We start from the raw sequence: 25,403 nt of genomic DNA, 5'->3' as shown, positions 1-25,403 counted from the left end.
CCATGTGCTTCATGTGCCGAAGAAGAGAGAAATTTGGCTTATGTATGCATTTCATTACCGATGCCTCCAGCAAACCTCGTTAGCTTCCATTCTAAATATATATTTTTAATCTTTTATTGGAACTTGCTCTGTCTGTACTTTAGCATGTTTTTAACTTTTAGGCAGTCTTCTAGATTCATGTACCTTATGTGAAATGAGAATAAACTGATTGATCAATGATGTTGATCTATTCTCTGATAAACCGATTCAATGAAAAATGTAGTTCTTAAAAATTCTGACTTTTTAATGTATCCACCCTTTGTAATTGCAGTTGACAGTTCTTTACTTGTCCTTTAAATAGTTTAGGTTCTTAACCGCTTTGGGCGCATTATATAACATGTGCATGAGACCAAGGATGGATGACAAGTTTCTTTTAGAGAGAAGTGACTAGGGCAGGACTTGTGCTTGGCCGTACAAAGGAAGGCACAGGGCCATGTCCCCACTAGAACTGAGCAGAGCCTGGTGGTTTGACCTGCTAGCCTGTCATTGACTTGCAGTTTGGGGTCCGAGGAGGCTTAATCGTGGATCCAGTAATAACGTATTGAGCTCAGTACAATCCAATTGCTCTGAAGCTGATTTGCAGCTCCTCGTCACCCAAGGGTGTCAGAGTAGAACTGTGCCCCATAAAGTTTTTGATAGTTGATTTTTTAAAGTGTATCAAGCCTTCCTTTTAAGATACATCTGGGTGGACTTGAACCTCCAACCTTTTGGTTAGCAATTTAGTGCACTAACTATTTGTGCTGCACAGGGACTCCTTATAGGGCTTATTAGGAGAGGCTAGTTTAGTTAGGGAAGCCCTCTCTGAAGAGGTGGTACCTGAGCAGAGACTGAAATGAAGGACAAGAGTGAGCCATTCCATGTGCCAGGAAAAAGCATTCCTAGCAAAGAAACCAGTAAGTGCAAAGGCCCTGAGGTAGGGATTGAGCTTGTCATCTTTACGACTCATCTTAGAGCAGAAAGCCCAAGTGGAAACAGGAAGGAAAGTGAGGCCAGAGCCAGTATTGTTGCTCTAACGATTCTCTCCTTGTTGTCTTCCTACCTCGTGAGTTGCGATTTCCCTGTGGACTCCCCAGTCTGCTCACGTTGGTGTCTTTGTGGGTTCTGCCCCGAATCCTCTTACCCTTCTCTTTGGGCGAATTCCTATTTCCCCCTGGATGACATTGATTTGACACTTAAAGGGAGGCCTGTACACTGGGCGACCAAGGTTTCAGGGGTGCTGTGGACGAAACGATGAGAATGGCATGTTATGTGAATAAACGCAACCCTCACAAAAGCCTTTAAGAAGGGATATGCCTTTGAAGAGATTGCTTTTATGCCCATATGCCTTTGAACGAATTTAGGTACCGTGAGATGAAGGAATTAATTTCTGCCCACCTAGTGCGATGTTGTTAGTTGCCATTGGGTGGACGGACCCTAATGCATGGGGACCCCATGTTTTCAGAGCCAGACTGCCCCACATGGTCTTCAAGGCGGTCATTTTCCAGAAGCCGATATCCAGGTCACTGGGTGGGCTCAAGTCACCAGCCTTTTTGGCTAGTGGTTGAGTGCCACCAGGGACTCCAATATGATGATTACATCCCACTGCCATTGAGGTGCTTCCAGTTCCTAGTGACTCCATGGGACAAAGCAGAACTGTCCCCTTGGGTTTCAGAGGCTGTACGCCTTTCTGGAAGCAGACTGACCCTATCTTTCTCTTGATCGGTGGTTGCTGAATTCCAACTGTTGGCCTTTCACTGGGGAACCCACTGCGTCCTCTGTGAGTGGGGATCTTAGATACAGCTCTGGAGAGTTTGGCTATCGAGGTGGGGGGAGGAGGAAGAAAGATAAGTAAACTTGTCAGTGGGTGGGTGTCAAGCTCTGACACTGTGGGTTAAAGCACTGAGCTGGAGAGAGAGAGAGAGAGAGAGAGAGAGAGAGAGAGAGAGAGAGAGAGAGAGAGAGAGAGAGAGAGAGAGAGAGAGAAAGCTGCCTGCTCCTGTGAAGATTGACAGTCTCCGAAACTCTGTGCAGGGTCACTATGAGACGGAGCTGACTCAAAGACAGGGGTTTTGGTTTGGGTTGGTTTGGGTTGGTTAGTTGCAGGTGAAGGTGTGGCCTGAGCAAACTCTAGAAAGCGATGAACGGGTGACGAGATGTTCAGTATTTCTGATGGGAAGGAGATGCTGGGGAGGAATGCATAAGAGAGAGCCTAACCGTGGATCCTGGGAATTGATCAAGGTAGAAAATAGAAGAGATGAGAGCCGGGGGCAAAATTTCTACTCCTGCGACCTGACCTTGACTGAGATGAGCCTAACTTGGCATCCGCAACTCAGAACTGCTTTCCGGCATGTGCTTCGCTTGAACGGCCAGCTGTCTGCTGAATTTCTCTACTGGGATGCTCCTCGGTGTCTCAAACCCACCATGCTCAAAATAGGATTCTCACCTTCCTCTCCCATGGCTGTTCTCTGTAGAATCTCTGCCAGGGTCTAGTCTGAACCTGGGAGTGCCAGAATGAATGAGATCCCACTGTTTCTCACGAAAATGTTCTGAGTTGGCTGCTACACAGAGAGTTACCAGTGTTCAGGGAGGGGTCAGAAAGCAGGAAGAACACACAGGGAACTGGTCCCGGGAGATGAATGTTAAAAGGCCTAGTGGGTGAAGAAGGGTGTCTCTGGGAGGGGAGAAGGCAGGGATGTGCAAGTGCTGACAGCAAGTGTTGATGGGAGGTGACATCCAAGGCAAGGGATGACCTGAGTCTACCAGCACTAGCCTGGAGTGACCATGGACAAATTAATGAATGTTCTTGTGCCTCAGTTTTCTTATCTGCACAATGGGGTTACTGCCAGGATTTTATTTTTTAAATAAAGCAATAGCATTTGTGCATGTGTGGTACACAGGAGGGAGATTTAAAAGCTCATGGAAAATTTCATTATCACAAAATTTTGAAGACCACTTGTAGTGAGTTTTTGTTGTTGTTAGGTGCCATCGAGTTGGCACCAACCCATAGCAACCCTATATACAACAGAATGAAACACTGCACAGTCCTGTCCCATCCTCAGTTTCCTTTGCTTGAGACCATTGATGCAGTCACTGTGTTAGCCTGTCTCGTCGAGGGTGCCCCATGTTACCAAACATGATGTCCTTCTCCAGGGCCTGGCCTCTCCTGACAACATATTTCAAGTATGTAAGACAACGTCTTGCCATCCTTGCTTCTGGGAAGCACCTTAGCTGTACTTCTCCAGTGTTCTTCTCCAGCACCACAGTTCAAATGCATCGACTCTTCCATGGTCTTCCTTTTCCAGTGTCCAGCTTTCCCATGCGTATGACTCAATAGAGCGCTGTTCCTCAGTCTTTCTGTTGCCATGACCCTTTCATGCAGTTCCTCATGTTGTGGTGATTCCCCAACCATAAAATTATTTTCATTGCTACTTCATAATGGTAATTTTGCTACTGTTATGAATTGGGTGACCCCTGTGAAAAGGTCATTCGACCTCCAAAGGGGTCACAGCCCACAGGTTGAGAACCGCTGCTCTAGATAATACCATGGCTTGGGACAGGACCTGAGTCCGCAAAGTAACATCCTTGCTCTTCTCTACTCTAAAGAGGTCTTGTGCAGCAGATTTACTTAATATGACTTTGGATCTCCTGACTGCTGCTTCCATGCAAGACAAAGTTCTTGACACCTTCAACCTTTTCTCCATAGATCATGATGTTACCTAGTGGTCCAGTGGTGAGGATTTTGGTCTTCCTTACATTGAGTTGTAATCCATACTTAAGGCTACAATCCTTGATCTCCATCAGCAAGTGCTTCAAGTCCACCTCACTTTCAGCAAGCTAGGTTGTGTCATCTGCATGCCACAGGTTATTAATAAGCCCTCCTCTAATTCTGATGCTGCATTCTTAATATAATCCAGAGTCTCTGATGGTTTTCCCAACATATAGAGCGAACAAGTATGGTGAGAGGAAACAAGAGTGACGCACGCCTTCTCTGGTTTTAAACCATGCAGCGTGCCCTGTCCTGTTCTCCCAACTGTCTCATGATCCACGTACAAGTTCTGAATGAGCATGATGAAGTGGTCAGAAATTGCCATTCTTCTCAAGGTTGTCCACAGTTGATTATGGTCCACACAGTCGGATGCTTTTGCATAGTCAATGAAATACAAGTAAACATCTTTTTGTGATTCTATTCTTTTCATCCAAGATCCATCTGACATCAGCCATGATGTCCCTTGTTTTACATCCTCTTCTGATTCGGACCTAAATTTCTGGCAGTTCCCTGTCAATGAATGTACTGCTGCAACCATTGTTGAATGATTTTAAGCACAATTTTACTTGCGTGTGTTATCAGTGATATCAGTCTATAGTTTGAGCATCCTGTTGAGTGACCTTTTTTTTAAATGGGTGCAAATATGGATCTCTTCCAGTCAGTTGGCCAAGTAGCTCTCTTCTAAATTTCCTGGTATAGAGGCGTGAATCCTTCCAGTGTTTCCCAGCTTGCTGAAGCATTTTCATGGGTACTCTGTCAATTCCCAGAGGCTTGTTTTTGCCTAACGCATTCAGCTCAGTTTGAAATTCTTCAGTACCATTTGTTCTTGCTCATATGCTAGCTCCTGAAGTGGCGGAATGTCGACTAGTTGTTTTTGCTACAGTGACTCTGTGTACTCTTTCCATCTTCTCTTGATGTTTCCTGCATCATCCAATAGTTTGGTACTAGACTCTGTCAACTTTGTAATTCAAGGCTTACATTTTTTTCTTGCATTCTTTCCATTTGAGGTATGCCGAGTGTATTCTCCCCTTTTGGTTTTCTAATTCGAGGTCCTTGAACATTTTGTTATAATTTTTGGCTTTGTCTTCTCGAACTGCCCTTTGAAATTTTCTATTCAGCTCGACTTCATTCTTTTTTCCATTTGCTTTCACTACTCCTTCAGTCTCTTCTGACCTCCACTTCGAGCTTTTCTTTCTTTCCTCTCTTTTTAGTTGCTTCTTACTTTCTTCATGAACGATAGTCTTACTGTCATCCAACGGCTCAGCAGGGTCTTCTGACATTAGTGTTTAATGCCACACATCTGTCCTTGAGATGTTCTCGAAATTTAGGTTGGATAGACTCAAAGTCATATTTTGACTCTTGTAGATTTGGTTTAATTTTCTTAAGCTTTTTCCTGACCTTGAATAAGAGCAAGTCCTGGTCTGTTGCACGGTCAGCTGGCCTGTGGTCTAGTTTTAGCTGCTGATATTGAGTTTCTCCATTGTGTCTTCCCACAGATGTAGTCCATTTGATTTCTGTGTATTCCATGTGGGGAAGTCCACGTGTATACTTGCCTTTGTGTTGTTGAAAAAAGATATTTGCTATGTACAAGTCATTGGTTTTGCAAAATTCTATCACACAATCTCCAGTTTCATTTCTGTCACCAAGTCCATGTTTTCCAACTGATGTTCCTTCCTCATTGTTTCCAACTTTACCATTCCAGTGTTACTTCTCCTTTTTTAAGTCACTCAGACCAATGGTTAGGTCTGAGAAATAAGGAATTGGAGGGATTAAAAAATAAGCATACTGTATATCATTACACAGCCCATCTCAACAAACACAATCAAAGTATCGCGTCAAATCATCCATAGATGTGTTTCTCTTTCCTTCCCACCCTTCCTCCACCCTTTCCTTCCCACCCGCCATCCACCCTTCCTCCCTGCCTCCTCAATGCCCAATCCCTCCTCTTCTCCCTGTTTCCGCCCCTGCCGCGGCTCCTCGTAGGCATCACAGCCCTGTCTTTTGATGTAGCAACCAAGTGTCCTTTTCTTTGTTATTTACTTATAATAATGGTGTTATTAAATATTTATCTTTTGAAGAGTGACTGAATTTGTCATAGCATAATGTTCTCTAGTTTCATCCACATCTCATTGATTTTTATTCATGTGTAATACTCCATTGTGTGAATGTACCGGCGTGTGTTCACCTCTTCATCTGCAATCGGGAGTTTGGGTTGTTCCCGTGTTTTTGCTGTTGTGGACACTGCTGAGATAAATGTAGGTGTGCACATGCCTGATCAGGTTTTATTCTTTAATTCTTCGGGGTGCCTACCCAGTAAAGGCTGTAATTTCTATTGGAACAGATTGCCACAGCTTCAGATTGCCAGTGAGTTCAAACTCATTAACACCCTCTCCCCACGAGTACTAACCAAGTCCTCTTGCCTTTTCCTTCTGACTGTCTCTAGCCATCAAGTCGATCGATTCCCATGGGGACTGTACAGAACAGAGTCAGTCTGCCCCTGTGGATTTCCAAGACTGTACTCTTACAGGAGTGAAAAGCCTCGTCTTTCTCTCATGGAGCGGCTGATGATTTTGAACTGCCGACTTTGCAGTTAGTAGACCAACGCATTTTCTCCTCTCCATGCCCACAGGTCCCACCCAAGTCAAGGTCCCAGCAGTGCTCGCTCCTATTGCAGGACCCCTCCTAACAGGTCTTCCCACCTCCAAGCCTGGCCTCTTCAGGTCCCAATAAATCAGGTCCCATTATTCCCTGCTTACAATTCTTCAGTGGCTCCCGTCTGCATGCAGGTCAAAGTCTGACCTCCCCAGCTTGGCAAGCAGCGTCCTCCAGGAGCTGACCATCCTTCTCTTTTCCTGCCCTCTGTTCTGGACCTTGGCACGTGCGCAGAAACAGACCTCCCCCTTCTTGCATTGGGCCTCTCATTCTGACATGGGTCTCCTGAGGCCTTTCAGGGGAACTCTGCCTCCGGACAGCTTTCCACTCAGTGGTTTGTAAAACTCCAGAGGACAATACCCCTGCCTTTGCTCCTCAGATCCCAGATGCCTAGCACTGTACCTGGCAGGCACTTGGCCGTCTGACGAATTCACGGAATGGGGTGCCAGCTAAGGCCCAGGGGGCCGGTCACTGGCTAGCCAAAGACAGAGACCAGGTCCATTCGAGAATTTTTCAGTTTATTTCTGCAAGTGCTTGACCGACAGAAACAGTGGGTTTGAAATCTCCCCAAACTCCTTCAGAGACCCAGTGACAAGCAAGTCAGTTGTATGCCCTAAACTCTGTGGCAAGTTGAGGGGACGATTAGCAGGCATGTCGCAATGAGCAGAGGGCTGCGGCCGCGGAGCAAAGGAGGCCTGGTTCACAGAAGTGGGAGGTCTCCCATCACTCCCTCAAGGTCCCAGGCTCCATTGTTTACCTAGCTTGTCCACATGGCTCTGTTTGTCCGAACTTGCTGAATGAGAACCTTCTTAAGTTAAAAAGGGAATTTTACTGCAAGGGGGACTGCATCTTTGGGGTTTTTCTGCAAACCAAGTCTTAAACAGACCAGCTATCAAACCATGTTGTCACCTGCTCAGCATTGATGGACAGCGGACTGCCTCTATTGCCCACTGCATAACATGTTCTATGTGATCCCAAACAAAACCGAACCCACTGCCACGGAGGCGATGCCAACTCAAAGTGCCCCTGCAGGGCAGCATAGAACCACCCCTGCTAGTCCTGTAAAGGTTTAAAGTCTCAGGAAGCCAGAGGGGCAGTCCCACTGTCTGCCATCCAGGCAAAATCGACTCCCTGGCACTAAGTTGGGAGTTCGAAATCTTTAAACGAGCAGACAGCATGAGCTCTCCTCCAGCTGGTGGGCTCAAACTGTGGACGCAGAGACCCTATAGCAAGGAGAAATACACTATGCACATTTTTTAGAGCATCAAATTTTCCTTTTGCAAATAACAAAGGGAAAACAATGCTTACTCTTTGGACAAAAGAAGGAGGTGGAATTGAGAGTGTCCCTGCTGTGGGGAGCAGTCAGGGGCATCGTGGACCTCATGCTGCAACCAATCAGTGAGCTGTGGGCGCCCTGTGCCACCTCTCATGCACGTGCTCTTGGAGCGTGCTGGCCCTTATGCAACCTGGACACCTACGGTCAGGCGGACCAGGATGCTGTTGATGGAGGCGCTCTTTGACTTTCACCCGTCACATCCTGCACGCTTCTTTCTGGGGTGACCTTTACTTACAGTTTCATTGTGATACTTTGAAGAAGCATTTCCCCCCTTCCCTTAAAGAGCTATGGTCTTGGCAGTGGATATCATGGAGTGTCCTGCTTGTGGTGGAAGCTGCACCGTGTATTTTGGGTGGAATCAGCATGCAGAGCGAAGGCGCATCAGGGCCTCCGAGGATGCGGACGGTGATGCGGACCACTTGAAAGCTTCTGAGACTCTTTGGGGAGCAAAGGCACGCAAGAAGGCTTTGGGTTTTGGTTTCCCACCAAACATTTCCGTCGATAGCTAAGTCAGGTGTCGTATAACTCAGGGGGTGTGTATCTTAAGAAATGTTGTGCAAACCTCACCACAATCCATTTTAGAACTTTTTTGTTCATTTTTGTACTCACTGCTCTTAGCTCATTGTTACTGCTCTATCAGTTTACCGGTCCTGGCTTTTACATAAAGAATATCATTTAAAGAAACCCAACAACAACAGCAAAATAAAATGCAATCCAAAAGAAAGCATAAAATAATAAAAACTAGAGCAAATTATGCCAAGAAGTTTGGAGACAGCTACTCAGCCAACTGACAGGAAAAGATCCCTAGTTGTACCCATTCCAAAGAAAGGTGACCCAACAGAATGCTCAGATTATAGAACAAAGCCATAAATATCATTTCAAGTAAAATTCTGCTGAAGATCTCTGGCAATGGTCGTAACAGCGCACTGACCAAGCGCTGCCAGCGGCTCCGGCTGGACTCTGGAGAGGAAGCAGAACACGGGGTATCATTGCTGACGTCAGATGGATCTTGCTGAAGGCAGATGATAATAGAAAGATTTTTACCGGTGCTTTATTGACTGTGATAAGGCATTCACCTGTGTGAACTTAAAAAAAACCATGGATAGCCGTGAGAAGAATGGGAATTCCAGAACACTACATTGTGCTCCTTCGGGACCTGCCCATGGATCAAGAGCTTGCTGTGCAACTAGAACGAGGGAATACTGCCTGGCTTAAAAGCAGGACAGATGTGTGTCAGGGTTGTCTCCTCTCACCGTATTTATTCCACTCATGAGGAGCAAATAGTCAGAGACGCTGGCTTAGATGAAGAATGCCGCATCAGGATCGGAGGAAGGCTTATTAACAACCTGCGATGCGCAGATGACCCAGCCTTGCTTGCTGAAAGTGAGAAGATGCGAAAAGCATGTGCTGGTACAGCCAACAATTGCAGCGTTTAGTGTGGATTACAGCTACACCAATGCAACCCAAATCCTCACGACTGGACCAGTAAGTAACCTCATAAGTGGAGAAAATTTTGCAGTGTCAAGGATTTTATCTTGCTTGGATCCACAATCAGTGCTCATGGAAGCAGCAGTCCAGAGATCCGATGACGTAGTGCACTGGGTAAGTGCCGCACAAGACAAGTGTTGAAAAGCAAGGAGGTTACTTTGAGGACTAAAGCGCCCCTGACCCGAAGAAGGGTATTTTCCACTGCCTCTTGTGCATGTGAAAGCTGGACATTGAATGAGGAAGAGCGAAGAAGAGTCGGCGCATTTGAATTGTGGTGCTGGAGAAGAAGATCGAAAGAACCATGGGCTGCCAGAAGAACAAACACATCTGTGGTGGAAGGTGTGCAGCCGGAATGCTCCTGAGAGGCGAGGATGGAGAGACTGCACCGCGCAGTCCCCAGAGAAGGACATCATGCTTGATGGATTGGAGCAGCAGGGAAACCGAGGGCGACCTTTGAGAAGAGGGATTGACGTAGCGGCTGAGTGGACGGGCTCAAACAGAAGACGCACTGTGAGAGGACACGGGGCAGTGACGTGGATGGTGGTGCTGTCCATCAGAGCCAACTGGACGGCACCTAACAACAAGAGAGCAAGTTAAAAATGGGTCAAAAGGGAAAGCCAATAATAAGGTGTTAACATTTAACCTAACTAGATCTCATTGATTTACTTTCTGATGCACTCGGTCTGAGGGGAAGACTAGTGTCATCCTTAGTCTATGACCTGAGGGAATTCATTGGACGCTTCATCCATGTGGGGACTCTGCACAGTGGATTTGGGGCTTTATATTTCATCTACAGTCTTCTGCAAGCCAGGTGCACAGACTATAAGCTCTAATACGATTCTGTCATCTAGTCCTTGATTTTATTGTTCACAATTCTCGGATCATCTAGGATGTGTGGTACAAGAAGGCTCTTTTATTGGGTGTTGCACGGGTGTGAGAACAGCCTTCTAGGCAGAGGTCAACACGTGAAGAGCCTACACCGGGGACTGAGTGCAGTAGGGAATGGAGGATTGTCAGGAGCTCAGCTGGAAACGGAGAACAAATCAGCGCAGGGAGAGGCAGCTGTAGGCCATGAGCATGTCTGGAGGCTTCCTCTCTAACTACTTCTTAGCAAGGCAGTTCTTTGGGCCACTCAACTCTAGAGCCATGGAGCGGGGCAGTGGTGAAAGTGCTTCACGGCTACTCCAGAGGTCAGTAGTAGTAACTCCCAGCTGCTTCGTGGGAGAAAGATGTAGCACTCTGCCTTCGGAAAGATTTACAGCCTGGAAACCCTATGGGACCATGATTCTCTACCTGTGAAGTCACTAGGAGTTTGAAACGATTCTGTGGCAACAAGGTTGTTTGCTTGTTTTTTTAGGCTCGATCAATTAAATTTGTTTTTTAAATGATCTTTCTCCTCTCTCTTTCTCCTCTCCCTTTCCCTCCCTCCCTCTTTCAGTTCCTTTCTTCGCAGTATAGGTAAAATATGCGACTGTACACTTCTGTCATGAATGTCGTTAATAAATAAAACATCTTGCATTTGGTCTGCTACTGCCTTGTTTTAATTAGCGAAAAAAATCAAAAAACAAACAGTCCAAGTGTAAAAGGAAAGAAAGGGCTTTTCTCTTACTAGAAGGCTTTGGGCTGTGTGATAGGTAGGTTTATTGTGTCAACCTGGCCAGTAGGAGCGTTTGGGATTTGCCAGCTTGCAGTTTGATTTGAAGGTAGAGAGATAAATGGCTCTGTGAAGACCGCCCCCTTCTTGCTCTCAGGTGATCAGAGCGTGCTGGAGCTCTGTGTGCTGCTGCTGTAGCTAGCTTTCTGCCTCAACCTGTGAGCTGTACTACCTGTGGGCCAGGCCATTCCGTGGATTGTGTCGCTAGAGCTTGAGGCTCCTTCCAGACCTGCTTCGCGATGGCAGCATACATTGCTGGAACGTGAGGCTGGTGGATTCAATCACTGCATTGCTTGCTTTTCATATCCCATCCTATCCGGTCCTCTACTGTTAAGCTCCCAAGCTATGGACTGTTGGTAACCCTCCCTGCTGCTTGCTGCCTGTGGGCAAATGCTGCTTGTCTTGCCCCAATGAAGACTCTGCTCTCTACTTCCTTGACCTTGGACCTGGCAGCACATGTGAGTTGAAGGTCTTTCAGTACAGTAACTGTTCCATGGAAATGAGTTGAACTGAACCCTGTGTACTGCTGTGTGGACTAATGAGGTGTTATATTCCATACATATGTGTGTATGTATATATATGTATATATATCATAAGTGTCCAGGTTTCCTTTCTGTAGAGAACCCTGCCTAACACAGACTGCTATCCTCAAGGTCAGTGGTTCAAACCCACCAGCTGCTCCTAGGGAGGGCAACGAAGCTACGTGTTCTTGTAAAGATTTTCAATCTCGGGAACCCTACATTGTGCCGCGGTGCATCGGAGTGGACTTGCTGACAGTGAGTGGAGTTGGAGTAGAGAGTCTCAGGCTATGGAAAGCAGCTGCTGCTGTATGGTGACCGCCTACAATCACGGCTGGGTCTCGCCCTGCCCTCCTGGCTGCTGCAAAGAACGCGACAACGTGTGCGCCAAAATGTCCTGCAAACCTGGCAAGCCCTACAGTCCTAAGTACAAAGCACTATGGAGTGATTGATGGTCTTATGCAGCAATAACAAAACAGAAACCTCACTGCCATCAAGCCCACCCCAGCTCATAGCGACCCTAAGCACCCAGGGGTAGAACGGCATCTGTAGAGTTCTGAGACTGGAACTCCTTATGGGAGTAGAACTCCGCATCTCTCTCCTATTTATGTAGGAACACAAAGATGTGTTTCCAAGCAAAGCTCTGTTGTGTGGAAACACACCCTCCAGTCTCTGATTCATTTGCCAGCATCTCAGAGAGGCCTGCCCTCGCGAGGTGCCAGGGTATACCTGGGGCCAGCCCATGCCTGCTCGGCATGGTAGGCACTCAATGCATTTTGAATGGATGCATGTCAGTCACGTTAGGAATGAAGAAATGTTGCCCCGGGATGTTAGCTGATGGATTAAAAAGACCCAACTAGGAGGAAAGGGTAGGTCTGTACGTTTATAAAGTATATAGTCAACATGGAAAATAAACTGACATGCTGATTTTTCCTGAGGAATACAGGCATGCACCCCCATGCACGCTGGCTATCAATTCATATATTTCTCACTCATGGGCTTTCCAGCCACTGTGATAAAAGATTTAAAGTGGTAGAAGGCAGATATTTGCAGTTGTAGGTCATACACCGCAGCGAGGAGCCTTCCAATAGTTTGTGGGGGAAATTCCATGATCTTTTCATGGACTTTTTGAATGTACAGTGGCCTTGCTGTGGCCTCTGAGGTCAGCTCTGGCTCTCTGTCCACTGACCCACCTCCTGCTTACATCACCACCTGCTTACACCAGTGGTTTCCAACATCATTGACACCAAGGGCACCTAAGGGCCACCCTCTGCAGGTGACTCCCATTGCCTGGCTTCTCTGTCCAGTACCTGCCATCTCTCCTAAGAATGTCTACCCACAGGGCCATCTTCTTTTCCATTGATCCACCTTAAAAAAATCAAGCCAAACTCACTGCCATTGAGTCAATGCTAGTTCCTAGTGACTCTATAGGGCTGCCTAGAACTGCCCCTGTGAGTGTCTACGGCTGTTACTCTTTACAGTAGTAGAAATCTCATCTTTCTTACACAGAGCGGCTGGTGGTTTTGAACTATTGACCTTGCACTTAGCGGACCAATGCATAACCACGATGCCACCAAAGCTCCGTCACAATCCGTATTGCTCTCATGCAGCTCTGACTCTGAACGTGTTTGTAGCAACAGTGTAGGTGTAGATGTGTTTGACTGATGCTTACTAATGATTTCCTTCCCTCACACCTATAAGGGCTTTTGGTTTCCCATATTATTTAAACCAGGTGTGACTGCGTGGACCCTGAGTCATGGGAAACCGCGTGTGTCAGAATAGAACTGTGCCTCATCAAGCTTTCTAAATGAGTTCACCAGGCCTTTCTTCGGAGGAACCGCTGGGTGGACTGGGACCTCCCACTCTTAGGCTGGCATCTGAGTGCGTCAGCCCTTTGGGTCACCCAGGTGCAAACTTACCTTATTCAAATATTTCATGTAGGTCAGTTTTGCAACCATTGTTCGAGGGACTCTAACTTGTCACATTTCATAAGCAGCACCATGACTGATTTAACAGTGTATGGTTTGTGAATAGGCTGGAGTAGCTCTGAACTAGGTTTGAATTCTGCCCTGATACCTTCTCTCAGTGTCTGACCTTGGACAAGGCACGCAGATGACTGGAGCCTCTGCCTTTCCGTCAAAGGCCCAGGAGATGTGTTGCCCGCCCTGGTGCATGTCATGCATGCGGCCATGTGTGTGCACGCTGAGAGGCCACGCAAATGTCAGCTTCTGCTTCCTTCTGTTTGCTCTGCCTGGAACACCTTCTTTCTAGAATAGTGAGAAATGCAATACACTGTGCCGTATGCTTTAGTCTTGACTGGCATCGGATCCACTGCTCATGTTTCTGTAAGGGGGTCCTCGTGGTGTAGTGGGTAACATGTTAGGGTGCTAACCACCAGGTCAGCACTTCAAACCCACTAGCTGCTCCACAGGAGCAAGATGAAGCTTTCTGCTCTCATAGGGAGTCACAGCCTCCGACACCCATGGGAGGCGTTCTGCCCCATCCGTCGGGGTGGCCCTGAGTCGGAACTGACTCCGTGGTAGTGAGGTTTTGTTTTCTGTTTCCACGGCACTCGTGATTCGGTCACCATTACCTCCCAGCAGAGTTACTCCAAAGGCCTCAGAAGGTGGTCCTTCTGCCTCTCATCTCATCCCTGCCCCAAGCTGTTCTCCACACTGCCACCGAGGGACCTTTGTGAGCCTGCTCTGGATGCAAAATCCAGACTTGCTAAGATGGCCTTTGGTGACCCTCCTAGGATTGGCTGCTACTGGCCTCTCCTCTTATTGTCACAGCTGCCAGTGAGATGGCTGGGATATTTTGGGTTTGAGTTATATACAGAGCCCTGCTGGCTCTGTTGGCTGCTAACCTCAAGGCTGGTGGTTCAAACCCACCGTCTGTCTGTGCCTCTGGAGATAGGTTGTCTGCTTCTGAGGAGAGTTACATCCTGAAAACCCCACAGTTTTACTATGTCCTATAGAATCATTGTGAGCCAGAATCAACTTGATGATGTCTTAGTTACATATCCTCTGGTTGGAATTGTATATTTCCTACCCGCCCCTGCACACCCATCTCCAGCACGTTGTCACACCCCTCCCCCATTAGCATAATTGTGTCACTGGGCTGAAATGGACTGTGTGGGGCTGTCTTTATTGAAACATCCCCACGGTCCTTGCCAGTGCCTGGCAGTTGGCAGCCCCTCAGTAATTCAACCTGGAGTAAAACAATGAATTGAACACTAAACTACCTGTGCCCACACTGGGGGGGGGGGGCATCAAACCTTTGCGATTTTTTATTTAGAGTTGAACTGCTCCCCAGGGTTTTCTGAGTGTTATTTTTAACCCCTCAGGACACAGCAGAATTGCCCCTGTGGGTTTCAGAGGCTACAGATCTTTATGAGAGTACAAAGCCTCATCTTTCTCTGCAGAAGCAGCTGGCGTTTTTTAACTGCCGACCTAGTGGTTAGCAGCCCAGTTTGTAACCCACGACACTACCAGGCCTTTCCTCTGTGGGGCCACTGGGTAAGCTTGAGCCACCAATCTATTGGCTCCTGTGGTTGGTAAGTGCTGTCAGGTCGGTTCTGACTCATAGCGACCCGGTGTCAAATAGAACCAGACATTGCTTCATCGTGTGCCGTCCTCCCAATCATTCTTCTGTTTGGACCCACAATTCCGGCAACTGGGTCAGTCTAGCTCCTCGAGGGGCCAAGCTGAGACCGCCCAGACACAGAGCCAGGGGTCTGTGTACATTGTGATTGGTGTTGGGAACCAGACCGTCTGTAACCTTCTCCTCTTTTGTTTCCCAGCAGACAAAGACATCAGCACTGGGAGCTTTAACCTTTCCTCCGCCACAACGGGCAGCTACTACAGCTGTGTCAGCCAGATCACCATAGGTGAGGCACGCTGCCATGTCATTGTATAAAAGCCATTTTGTCTGCAGGCGGGAGGTGGGTCAAAGGCTGAGTAGAACATCCCAGTGCTGGGAGCTTGTCATTCCAGCTTCCTGCGGGCGCACGCGCCCTCTTGTGGATCTTTGGGGTTTGTGCGTCCAATTGGACAGAGGACATTGGGTCCACAGGAAAAGACGTTGCCTTCAGTAGTGTCGTTTTTCCTAATTTTCGGTGATTTTTTTTTACTCTTTTCATTCAGTTACCACTTGGACTATTGTTTCTTACCATTAAAACCGACAGTTTTTGAAGATTTATATTCTTCGGTTAGTTTTGTTGTTTTTTTAAGTCATTTTATTGGGGGCCATACCACTCACTCATCACAATCCATCCATTGTGTCAAGCACATGTGTACATTTGCTGCCACGTCTGAACATGGAAAAAGCGTGCTCTGCGTCACCAGTGTAAAGGTTACACGCGTGGCTTGCAATGAGAGCAAATCGGTATTTCTAAATGATCACTAGAAACGGTTTCCTCTCAACACTCTGGGCAAAAGTCGACTCGTTCTTGTTCAGAAAACATGCTAGGCAAATGTTAGAGCGCTCTTACAGGCCACAGCGAGCCCTTGTCCTGCCGTTGACCTGAAAGACGCGGAGAAACGACACAGAAAACCTTCGCACCGTGGGGCGCGTTGAATGCGTGTTTTCACCTCCAAGATTCTGAGAAACCTGTGTTTGCCAGAGTCCCCTGGCCCTCCCTTCTCCAGAATGAAATCTCCACATCCCAGTCAGCCCCTCTCCGAAGTGGAAGTGGAAGTGGCGGGTCTCTCTTTTGATGCATGCATCCCCTCCTCACCGAAGGCCCCCCTCCCCCAAGCAGACCTCAGCAAGGGAGTCCTCTCCTAGCATCCTCCTCCCTCAACCTGAAGCACGTCTTCTGGGAGCCCTCTTAGCGCCGCGGTGAAATGCTTGCCGCTGAAGGAAAGTTTGGATGTTCGAGCCCACCAGCCGCTCTGGGAGAGAAGGGAGTGACCTCCTGGGAAATACCACGGGTCCGTTCTTCTCTGTCTCCGTCACTATGAATTAGAATGGACTTGACGGCGGCAGATTTGATTTGTTTATTTTTTGGTAAGAAGACGAGCAATCCTGATTCATAAGCTGTTTGTCGAATCCTTCCTTCCTCCTTCACATTTGCTGTTAGGTCCCAGTGTCCTGAGCACTGACTTATAAAGAGGATAACATGATCATTACGATCATGGCAGCTAGCATGTATTTGTGAATTTACTGTCGGTCAACTGTGTTGGCTCTTCCATTCTATTTTAAGCAGAATCCATTTTTTTTCAGATGAGGAAACTTGCTGTCTTCCCCTCAGCCAGAAACTGATGTACCAAGTATTTCAATCCTAATCTGTTTGACACCAAAGCCCAAGCTTTTAAACATGGTGCCATAGTTTCTGAAACATGTCTAATACAGACTGCTATAAAATGACAAAACATAAACTCTGTACTCTCAATCCCGGAGTCAGTGCTCGCTCACAGCGACCGCCTGCAGGCGCCTGAGACTGTGACTGCAGACAGAGCCAGACAGCCCAGTCTTTCTCCCGCAGAGCTGCAGGTGGTTTCGAACTGCCGACCCTGCGGTTGCAGCACCATGTGTAACCACTGCATTAGCAGGGTTCCTTATGAAGACCTTTAAGTGACTTAAAATACTTTTTATTCCAGGATTACTTAAGTGTGCTCACGTCTAAAACCGAGTACTGTAGTTGTTAGCTGGCATCAAGCCCATGCTGATTCAGCCCCCCTCCCCCGCCCCCCGTGCCCCTGCATGACCATTGGCGTGTCTGCGCCCATCCTCGTGTCTGTTGCGTCCATCTGTCTCACTGAGGGGTTCCTGCTCGGTTGCTCATCTTCTGCTTGTCCGAACACGATGGCCTTGTTGCGCAGCAGACTTTCCTGGCGATGTGTCCACAGCAAGTAAGCTGAAGGCTCACTGTCCTTCCGTCTAAGCAGCATTCTGGTTCTTTCTTCTAAGGCAGATTCGCTCGTTCTCCGCAGTGTCCTCAGGGTACGGCACGTTCTTCATTGGCACTAACTCCTGCCTGCTTCAATCCCGTCTTCTTCCCTTTCCATCGTCCGGCTCGCACACGCAATTGAGGTGACTGAAAAGGCCAGTCTTGGGGCAGGTGGTACATCGTTGTTTTTTAGATCCTGAAAGAGGCCTTTTGCAGCAGCAGGTTTGCTCAATGGAAGATGGAATGTGATTTCTGGATCCTCCTTCCCTTGGCATTGATTACAGACACAGAATCAAATCATTGACGGCCTTTGCCATTGAGCATGCTATTGTTGGCTGCCCCAGTTGGAAGGATTTTGTCTTCTTCACATTCAGCTGTCACACATGCTTGTTGTCAAGCAAAGTTGTGTCATCTGCGTATCTCCAAGTTGTTAATGAGTCTTCCATCCTGAATGCGGCACTCTGCATCTCGTCTGAATTCTTGGATTATTTGATCAGCATACAGATTAAACAAGTGAAAAGATACAATCCTGCTTCACACCTTTTCTGATTTAAGCCATGCGGTATCCCCTAATTCTGTTTGCACTATTGCTTCATAATCCTATCATTTGCAGTGTTTCACCAAGTTTGTTATGAACCATGATTCACATAGTTAAATGCCTTCCTATTGTCAAGAAAACATAGGGAAGCATCTCTCTGGTATTCTGTGATTTTGGATCAAATCTGTGTACATCAGCTTGTTCTATATCCATTTTCTGAATACACCTGGATGTACAGCTACAGCTTATGAAAGCATATTTGGCAAAAATTTTGTCAACTTGTGATATTGATGATATTATTTGATAGTGTCTGTGTTCTGTTTGATTGCATTTCTTTGGGTTGGTTATGAATACAATGTCTTCCAATGGGCTGTTTTCCAAATTTCTTGACTCTAGACATAGGCATGATATTCCTACATGGTTTAAAATCAGGAAGGTGTGCATCAGGGTTGTATCCTCTCACCATACTTATTCAGTCTTTATGGGGAGCACATAATCAGAGAAACTGGATAATATGAAGAAGAATGCAGCATTAGGATCGAAGGAAGCTGTATCAACAACCCGCAATGTGCTGATGACACAGCCTTCTGTGCTGAAAGAAAAGAAGGCTTTTGAAACACGTGCTGATGAAGATCAAGGACTGTTTTCAGTATGAATGACAACTCAATGTCAAGAAGAGCAAATTCTCACAACTGGACCAGCAGATCACATCATGATAAATGGAGAAAAGATTGAAGTTGTCAAGGATACTATCTTGGTTGGCTCCACAATCAATGTTCATGGAAACAGCAATCAAAAGACCGAATGATGCATTGCATTGGATAAGTATCTGCTACACAAAACCTCTTTAAATTATTGAAAAGCAAGGATGCTACCTTGAAGAATAGGGGGTGCCAAACCCAAGCCTTGGTATTTCCCATTGCCTCATCTGCATGTGAAAGTTGGACGTTAAGCAAGGAGAACTGAGGACGACTCAATGCATTTGAATAACGGTGCTGTTGAAGAAGATGGACAGTGCCATGGCCAAACCCTTCTGTCTTAGAATAAGTACAGCCAGAGCTGTCTTTAGGAGGAAGGATGGTGGGACTTTCCCTCCCATACTTTGGGTATTTTGTCGGGAGAGATCAGTTCCTGGAGGAAAACATCATGCTTGGTAAAGTAGAAGGACAGCGACAATGAGGAAGGCCCACGACAAACTGGATCACCATAGTGGCCGCAACTGTGGGCTTAAGCATCGGAACAATTGTGAGGAGGATGCTGGACCAGGCAGTGTTTCCTTCTGTTGTGTCAGGGTTGCTATGAGTTGGAACCAGCTCCACCTAACAACAAGAAGACAGAGATGAGGAGGTTGCCTGCAGATTCTTCCTAGACTGCTTAGTCTGGAAGCTTCAAGGAAGCCTACCCACCACCAGTGAATCTCCTGCCATAGGAAATGCTGTTGGCACTGCTTCCAGCATAAAGGGGGGTGAGCCACGAGAGTTACCACAGTACAGCCAACTGACAGGTAGTAGGGTTGACTTTTAATCATATGCAAATACCTTCGTAGCAACAATGGACTAGTATTTGAACATTCCGCCCAATACCACACATAAAAGTAACCAGCCCTGATGGGCACTTAATCTTCTCAGAAGGTGATGAGCAGCTGGATAGCCCACCACACACTGCTGTAGTTTCCTGACTCAAGTGGGCGGAAGCCACAGGACATGTATTAGTTCTCATGCTAGGAAGGTAAGCTGCTCACCTACGCTGTGAGACCTGCTCGCCCTTCTCCCTCGGAGTCTGCATCCTTCTAGTCGTGGATGGCTGCGTTCTTCCTGACACCGCAGCCTCCAGAGCAACACTGGGCACAGAGAAGAGAGCTCTGGCAACCGCTTCTGGCTTTGGGGTTTGTTTTGCCCAAGGAGCTGAGATACTTTCTCCTGAAAAGCCACAGAAGTCTTCTCCTACCTCATTGGGCAAGAACGGGTCACATGACCATCCGTGAACCAATCATTATTAAGGGAGATGGGATTATTTGTAGATCTATCAGACACAGTGGAGGCTCTGGCTCTAGAGTGATGGAGTCAGTTTGAACTTCCTGGGGATGGGACAGTTCCCAAATGATACAGTGCCTCTGTGGAACACATGCACTGGGGGTGGGGGTGGGGGTGGATTCTGCATTGGCAGGCAATGAACAGTGTTCTCAGCCCACAGTCTGTCCAGTACAAAGGACTTCTGCAATATTTATAGCAAAAGTAGAACATAATTAATAACCTTCAATTACAGGTGCTACAGGGATGACAGATCTAAAGGTGTTATCTCTCAAAATTCCTTTATTTAGTTTCTTATGCCTAGTCAGTTCAGTCCTTGCTTCATAGACCAGTCATTCCACACACAGGTCACACTTCTTAGGGAATTCCATGTAAGAAAATAACATGCTTGTAGATTTCTTCATTATGTAGTAAATGTAGAAACCAGTGTCCTGCCCCAACCAAAGGGGTCAAAAATATCTAAGAAGCAGAAAACTGATTCCTTTTTAAATTATTGTCTCTATCCACGAGACTCTTGGATAAAGTCTCACTTTATAGTTATAAACTCCCATTTTAGCCATGTCTGAGAAATTTAAGAATGTCCTGCTTGATTGGTCGTGCTTTGGAGTGACCTCTGCCTCTCCCTACACCTTGTATAACAGAATGAAATGTCACACCATCCTCACAATCGAAGGTATATTTGAGCCCAGTTTTGCAGCCACTGTGTCAGTCTACCTCAGAGGTTCCCAAACTCATTTGACCCACTGTCCCCTTTTCAGAAAACAAATTACTCAGGACCACCCTGGTTGTGTACTAAAGCCCACCTTTACTATAGGATAAAGTGTAGGCACCTGCTTTTTCAGCTCCTGTGGCTAGTTCCACTGCCCTCAGGGGGTGTATCATCCTATGCAAAACCCTGGTCTGTCTCACCCAGTGCCTTCCTCTTTTTAACTGATGCTCTGCTTTGCTAAGCTCCATGTCCCTTTCCCCCAGGACATCAAAAGATACACTCCCCTAAAGTTCCTCACGATTTGGGATCTAGCAGATGAGAATGTTGACCCAGAACTCAAAGTGAACCCAGACCCTTGATCCTGTTCTTCACTGTGGGGCAGGGTGGTAGCCATGAGAGTCAACCAAATACCATGCAAGTTATGAATATAGAACCACTCTTACTGTCTCTCAGTTCCCCCGATGACTAGTGCCCCTCAGAATACTCTGACCTCATTGCTACTTCTAAATTTAAACTGACCCATCTGTATCCCATCGTAATTCCGCTCAGTGGCAGTGGTTTCAACTCCACGGGCTAAATAAACTCCATTTATGGAGCACACGATGTGGTGATTTTCTAAACTAACAAAGTGCTCAATTGTATCCTTTCAAAATTCAGCATATACTGTACAGTAGCTGCAGTTTAATGACAGCAACTGTAAAACCTGAAGCTAGAGAGTGCAGGGTCCCTTAGAGACTGTGAAATGTCACATTCTCACACTGTGCTCTGTTCTTTAAAATGACACCAGGAGAGTTGGGGAATGTGCAAGGAGAAGACAAATTTACACATGTTTCTAAATGAAACAAGCAGGCCAGCAGGAAGCATGACCCTGGAATTGTTCTTGTAGACAGGCCCTCTGGTGTAAGTGGCCGCAACCCTGAGCATCCCGGTGTTTCCAGAGTTTTAATAAAAACGTAACGGAACAGCACCTTAAATGGAACATTATGGAATTTCCTTTCTGTGGCCAGTACTCTATTAGGAGCTGAAGGTTTGGATCACAGATGTGCATGTTTGGATCAGAAGCTTAGCCCAGGAAATAATAGCAGGCTCAGGGCTTGGGTTAGTAGCCCGCAGTTGAGTTCATTCAGTCGTAAGAGTCTCTGGTTCCATCTGTGATTCTGGGCACAGAGGCTGTGTCCCAATTGATTATCCCCAGCAACTCCATATCTCTCCCCCAAGACAGGTTCGTTCTCGTACCCCTGCAGCCCACTTCGACGCCTTTTTATAAAGATGTTGAACTAGGGAGCCTGGTCATGACCGCCTCAAGTTTGACAGCATTTCCTGTGTCTTAGACATTCTGATTGGTTGAGATTCCTCTATGCGAATTTATTCAGAAAGGACGGATTATATTCCAAAGTGCTTTGGGGAGAACAGCCCCCACCCATTTCCAGTCCTCAGACCCCCTCGTAATAAGGTAGTGAGACTTCAGTGAGCTCGGGCTTAACGTTTATTACAGTGCGGCTGTGTGACCTGGGGAGGCACCCTGAGATTCCTCCTTTGTCAGTGGGAAAAACAGCCCCTGGCTCACTGGACTACAACACTCAGAGTCCTGGGCCTGAGTTCCACTCCTAGCGGCCAGGTGGAGCTGTAGAGTCCTGAGCCTCTGCTCCGTTGTCACTGGTACTGTGATTTCCAGCTGATGACTCATTTCGTGACAATGAAGGAGACTGCTCTCCGCTAGTCTTCAGCCATGACTTCTGTGTGAATGATTCTGAGACTTTTAAGAGTCCAGTCCAAGCCTCCTCCTGGTCTCCGTTTTCATTCCTTTCCAGCCGCTTGCCAAGTCTTTCCACAAAGCTGTTTCCATGACAAGCTCCAGCTCCGTGAGTCGAAGCACATCCTCCCCCTTCATCGGCTCTTGCAAACCCAGGCCTTCTGATTGCTCAGGTGGCGGGGAGATGAGGGCATCCACTGCCCTCTTTGTCACTCTTCTTCTTCGGACATCTCGCCGAGTGACAAAGCTGCTTGGTTGCCAGAATCCTTCCGGCCTGCAGTGCTGGACTTCTCTCTGGACCGCTTTCCTGTCCCCTCTGCCCGCACTGCCACTAACCCGCTCAGTTGGCCTCTGCAGCGCAGCCCTTTGCACCTTGCTGCCAGTGTCTGTTACCGGCTTCGTGAGTGGATCAAAGGCAAGAGGGAAAGGGCCAAACTGAGAAAGAAACCGGGAGGAAGGCACCTAATGCCTCAAGGAAGCTTCAGGTCATGACAAGGAAGAACACTTGGCTGTACAGTGTGGTCGGGGACTGCCTGGCCCTAGCTCTTCATGTGGGGTGGAGCATAGGAAGCCAGGGCTGCCCAGGTGCCTGCAGGTGGTCTGCAGGCCTCCGAACCTATTGCTACTGTCGCCCTCGGGTTCTTCAGTAGCCTCATTCTGGACTTTCTGCTCCCCTCCCCTGGTCTCAGCACACTAGCACCCGTTAGTGGGCCTCCCTTCACCAGGGTACAATGATTGAGGGCAGTTGGGGGAGATTCCCCAGCAGAGGTGACTAACTGTGGAAGAAGTGCTGATTCTGCCCATTTTGTTGTTGTTGGGGTGCTGCTATTCCTGGGATAATGGCAATCCTCACTTCAGAAACGTTTAAGAACATGGTTTTACCTGCCAACTAAAACCTAGGTTCTTTACCTTGACATTTGAGAGCCTTGACTGTCCTACTGTCCCTTTTCCATTCCTGTGTTCTGACGACACTCCTGCTGTCTTCCTGGATTCTATACCCGGTTGCAAAGGCAAAGGCCTGCACGGGTCAGGCATTTCAGTCAAGTGAGTGAAGCCCATGGAGAGTAAAGTATTAGGGAGTGGTGGAGACTGTGGCAAACTGCAACTCCCTTACTTCTCCTGAAGGAGGCAACTTTAGTGGTTGCTCTAGCTGATAGTGTTCATGTGGGAATGTGGTCCAGGGTTGCCTGATCTATGATTTTTTTTTTTTAAAGAGAAGTCAGAAAGCTGGATTTTCATGGTCATCAACTACAGGTTGAATTGATTCAGTTTTTTTAAAAGTATGGTATCAGCAAAATTCTTCTGCTGATCTGTCCCTCTGACTTCTTAGTCACATCCCTGGGCTCTGAAGACATCTCCTCTACAACCTAGTGTTTCCACCCAAAAAGCTTCTCCCCTGAATTCAGGGAGTGGGAGCAGGTGCTTTCTGTCCTCTTCCTGGTTTCTCTAACCTAGCTTTGCCTTGTCGCTTGGTATAGTTTAGGGAAAAGACTTTAAAGTCAAACAGAATTGGGCCTCATTTCTGTCCCTGGCATTTACTGGGTGCCTAACCGTGGGCAAGTTACTGAACGTCTTTGAGATTAATTTTCGTTGGATGTTAAACTGAAATAATAGAAGTCCCTTTGCATCCCTGCTGTGAGGAGTAGAGATCACTTATGCAAAATACCTTCAATTGTGTTTTTATTATGAGCACCGATCTTATCCCCTTTATTAAACTCAAAGTTCTTTAAGGACAAAGACTGGGTGCCCAGCATATAAACCTGTATTATTATTTTTGTTCATGTTGTCATTGAGTTGACTCTGACTCATGGCGACCTCTTGGGGATCTGGGTAGAGCTGGGCTCCATGGATTTTCAATGGCTGGTGTTTTGGAATTAAATGATCAGACCTTTTTTCTGAGATATCTCTAAATGGACTTGAACTACCAATCTTTCCGTTAACAGTCAAATGATGTATGTAAGACTGGGCTGTCTAGAAAAGTACAGCTAGTACCTTTCATATATGTAAAAGAAGGAACTTTATATCAAGCGGTCATTTTATATTACGAAGGCCCTCCAGCCTACTCCAACTCAAGGCATGGGGCCGATGCTAGCTGGGGACCTCTTGAGACTCATGTAGCCACAGGCTGATGATGCACAAAGGTGGAGAGGAAGCAGGGAGGTAGAGTCGCATGGCTCCAAGGTTGGCGGAAACGTGGCAGGGCGCTGACATGCCCTCTTCGGGTGGTGGCCCACACAGAGCCACCTGTAGAAGCAGACACACGCAGTCTCCACACAGAGGAAGGTGAAGAGCCAGAAAAATGGAGAAAAAGTTCCTAATGTCTCTCTTATAAAAAGGCACCGCTAGGATACCACCTGATTGACAGGTTGGACTCCACCCCTACATTCTCCCACAGGTTCGGGTTGACATAAAGTCTAACTATCACATGCTGTATTGGTTTCTCTAATTAGTAGGATATGCTTAAGAAATATGTATTGAATGAATGAAAAGCTCCATCAAGTGTGATACTATTTGCTTAGTCGGGGTATGCTGCCATATCTCTAGTGGTATTTGAGTCCCACGGAAGACTTCTGGGGACTCCATAAACAAATAGCAGTACCATAGAGGACTTTGATTATTGCTATTGATCTTCTACATTTGTCTCACCAGGTTATGACATTGCTGGCCCTGTTGCAATTGGGCTCACCCACTGGAAAAATCCATACGCACAAGGCAGACCTACTCTTCCATCGGATCTGCCTCTGTTCATCTCCAAAGATGCAGGCATCCCTGTCTATCACCGATCCATCACGCGGAAGACTGAGCTGGCTACTCCTTTGTCTTGCCCAGCTTCACTGTCCATCACTCCAGTGCCTTCTTATAGCAGCAGCAGCCAGGAAACCCTGAGTCAAGACACAACAGGTAACGGTCTTGTCTTCCTTTTGAGGTCCAAGCCTCCATGGAACTCAGTTTCTCTTATGCATATTCACTCGTTGAATAAATCACATCTGTTTCCGATTGTGTGAGTCAACTACTCTTAATCTCACTCCCTATCCACGGCCATTAATA

The 25,403-nt window shown here is 47.0% G+C and overlaps 1 protein-coding gene across 1 annotated transcript in view; it reads left to right on the top strand.

Annotated features, from left to right (window-relative positions):
• Positions 1-14,557: 14,557 nt before the first annotated feature.
• Positions 14,558-25,403, top strand: part of ANO4 (anoctamin 4) — a 454,720-nt gene continuing 443,874 nt past the window's right edge. Inside the window, exons 1-3 of the mRNA XM_075553208.1 lie at positions 14,558-14,564; positions 15,235-15,321; positions 25,005-25,256. Of these exons, the coding sequence (XP_075409323.1) occupies positions 14,558-14,564; positions 15,235-15,321; positions 25,005-25,256 (346 nt within the window). The remainder of the gene's footprint in view (positions 14,565-15,234; positions 15,322-25,004; positions 25,257-25,403) is intronic.

The sequence above is a fragment of the Tenrec ecaudatus genome, chromosome 6 (genome assembly GCF_050624435.1).
Source record: "Tenrec ecaudatus isolate mTenEca1 chromosome 6, mTenEca1.hap1, whole genome shotgun sequence".
NCBI lineage: Eukaryota > Metazoa > Chordata > Mammalia > Afrosoricida > Tenrecidae > Tenrec > Tenrec ecaudatus.
This window is presented reverse-complemented; position numbering and strand designations above follow the sequence as displayed.